The sequence below is a fragment of the Alnus glutinosa genome, chromosome 10 (genome assembly GCF_958979055.1).
Source record: "Alnus glutinosa chromosome 10, dhAlnGlut1.1, whole genome shotgun sequence".
Lineage (NCBI taxonomy): Eukaryota > Viridiplantae > Streptophyta > Magnoliopsida > Fagales > Betulaceae > Alnus > Alnus glutinosa.
The window spans coordinates 12,900,697-12,903,371 of NC_084895.1; the positions used below are offsets into that span (position 1 = coordinate 12,900,697).

At 44.0% G+C, this 2,675-nt stretch overlaps 1 protein-coding gene across 1 annotated transcript; it reads right to left on the bottom strand.

Annotated features, from left to right (window-relative positions):
• Positions 1-1,242: 1,242 nt before the first annotated feature.
• Positions 1,243-1,494, bottom strand: LOC133878900 (cytochrome b-c1 complex subunit 7-2, mitochondrial-like). The gene has a single exon (XM_062317464.1). It carries the CDS (start codon positions 1,492-1,494, stop codon positions 1,243-1,245), a length of 252 nt encoding a protein of 83 aa, XP_062173448.1.
• Positions 1,495-2,675: the final 1,181 nt, after the last annotated feature.

The window sequence follows — 2,675 nt, forward strand, 5'->3', positions numbered from 1 at the left end:
ACCCCAATTGAAACCACGAGCCCAACCTTGATCCCAAAGCCACGGCACAAAGGAAAGCTACTTCAAGTATCGCTTTGCCTTGGCTTTATATTGTCGATACTTCTTTTGAAGTTTTCACACCGGCTCTCGGCACCCTTCAGCAGCTTGGTTGCAATCTTTTGATCTGCACAACTTTCTCCTTCACAACATTGGCAATGTTTAGCTCTACTTCTAGCATTGCCCTACTAGCTTGGGATGAACCGAGCTCTGCAACCAAGTTATCTGAGGCTTCCTCTACGTCAGCCAACTCAACCAGTGCCTCACACAGTTGAGTCTCAGCCTAAAAAGCTTAAGCCTCTATTGCCTCTCATTGTCACTGGCCCTCCAATATCTCTTCGTCTCGGGCCTTTAGCAAATTCTACAACTGTTCCAATTTGGGTTCTAGCCCCTTCAACCGAGACACCTCGTTGTCAAGGCTTCGGATTTTAGCACGCATCTCAACCATTTCCTGAGGATAAGTGCTCATATAACTTTGGAAGGTCCAGTACAAGGCTGCCAGCTTGACTATGAACTGAAACGGAAAGAATAGGATCATCAAAACAAAATAGTATATACGTATATACATATATACATACATACATATATACATATACAAAAAAAGAAGAAAAAAAAAGAAGAAGGGGAAATTACACTTTACCCCCTGATGTATCCACCCATTGGCAATTTGAGGAAATTACACTTTACCCCCCTAATGTATCTACCCATTGGCAATTTGACACCCAATGTTTAATTTTTGGCAGATGACCCCCCCTGATGTTGTCCACTTGTTCCACGTTGGACCTTTCATCCACTTAGTCCGTCTAAAGAGACGAAAATGAGGTCACGTGCAACTCATGTGACCTCTTAAAGCCAAACTTTCCAAAATTGTCCCTGTTCAAAATAGTGAGTTTCACACTCAAATGCATTTTTGTTATTTTGTAGTTGGGTTACCAGGTGTGGTTCACCCACGGCTGACGGCACCCCATGACATCCTCCACGGCCGCGCTTCTGAATAGCCCCACATCCATCCACGCCACCAACCACCATGTGATATCCACGTCTCCTCAGATCATCGGGCCGATCAAACGGCGACGTGATCCTAGCCAAGTAGGCCCCACCACCACCACCACCACTAAGGATGGCCAAAGCCTAACGTTCTACCCTCTCCCTTTTCACAAGGGCCAGCATTTCTTGAACGTAGCTCTTGAAGGGTGTTTGCATTCCTTAAAGGTTGTTGGGGAGGTACTCGTGCTTCATGGAGAGGTCCATGGCGCGCTTGAGACGCTGGTTACGCGTGTCCACAATCTCCTTGGGCAGGTGATTCAGAGCCTCCTTAATATCTAGATCGTAGTAGGGGTCATACAGATCGTCGTATCGAAGCCCGTATCTGCGGAGGCATCTAGAGATGGTTTTCATGTGCTGAGAGGCGAACCAGTTCTTCTTCAGGTCTAAAAATGTCGACAAAAATGACGCCATTTTGGCTCCCTCTCTTGTTCACTCTCGCTCTCTTCGATCGATAGGAAAATGTGCGTCTTTTCTAATCCCTGAATTTTCTTCTGGAATGATCGTCCCCTAGAAATTTCCTGTGTTGATAACTCTGACTGTCATGTGCACATGCTACAATTTTGAACGGCGTAGCTTCTAGAGTGTTACCCGAGAATTGGATAGGCGTACCTGAGAGTGCCACACGTTGGGAGATCTAGGAGATCTTTACCTTGTCTTTCTTCTTCTCCTTCTCTTTCCCATGCAGAGAAGAATCAGTCATGCTAAGTGAACCACCATCAACACCATGCCTACCAACTAAAAGAGATTGCTTATCAGCCTCCTCAGTTCTACAGTTTGGTTATCAGCCTTCTCAGTTCTACTGGTGGCAACAGATTGCTTAACCCTGATCTTAATAGATGGCATCTTCCGTTCATGACTGTTAGAAATATTTTCTGCTTCCTTGGAAGCATATGGAATGGCCAAAATATCATGAAAAGTGTTTGAGATGTCAGAAAGAGGTTCAGAAGGATGTGGGGATGTTAGAAGGTGTTTTTAGAGGGTTAAGGATATCAGAAGGTAGTTCTAGAGGTTTAACTTTAGGATCTAGATTAGAAAAAACGTTATGGTCAATGCAAGTTTCTGCATCACCCTCAAGCTAATGTGATTAACAGTCTTAATCAAAGAAACTTGAGCAGTTGAAAACACGATTAGGTCATCAGGAGAACAGTGATAAAGCAAAAACGATCCAAGACATCTAGGCAAGGGCGAAGTAACTGTGGAAGGGGGATCATAAGAAGCTGAGCCATATCTTTTGGGCGCAACAACCAAAGGGCAGGGGTTTTTATGTAGAGAAAGAAGATTCCGATGAAGAATAAGAAGTCAAAGGCTGGTTCCTAAGCTGCTTGAAAATTAAAGGACTTCTAATTTAACAAGTGTGTGCAATAGTGTGTAACAAAATATCACAATGCGAAATTAAAAGAGACAGATATTTTGTTGACGAAGTGAAAACTCAATTAAGAGAAAAACCACTTTGGGGCAGCCAAACCCTGATATCCACTATTCAGAAGACAAAGCTAGTTACAAAGCAGTAGCACTCACATACCCTTATGTAGTGGTCGTACCTTGAACTCTGACGTGTAACCCAACACGAACGTTTCCCAACCAAGTCACCT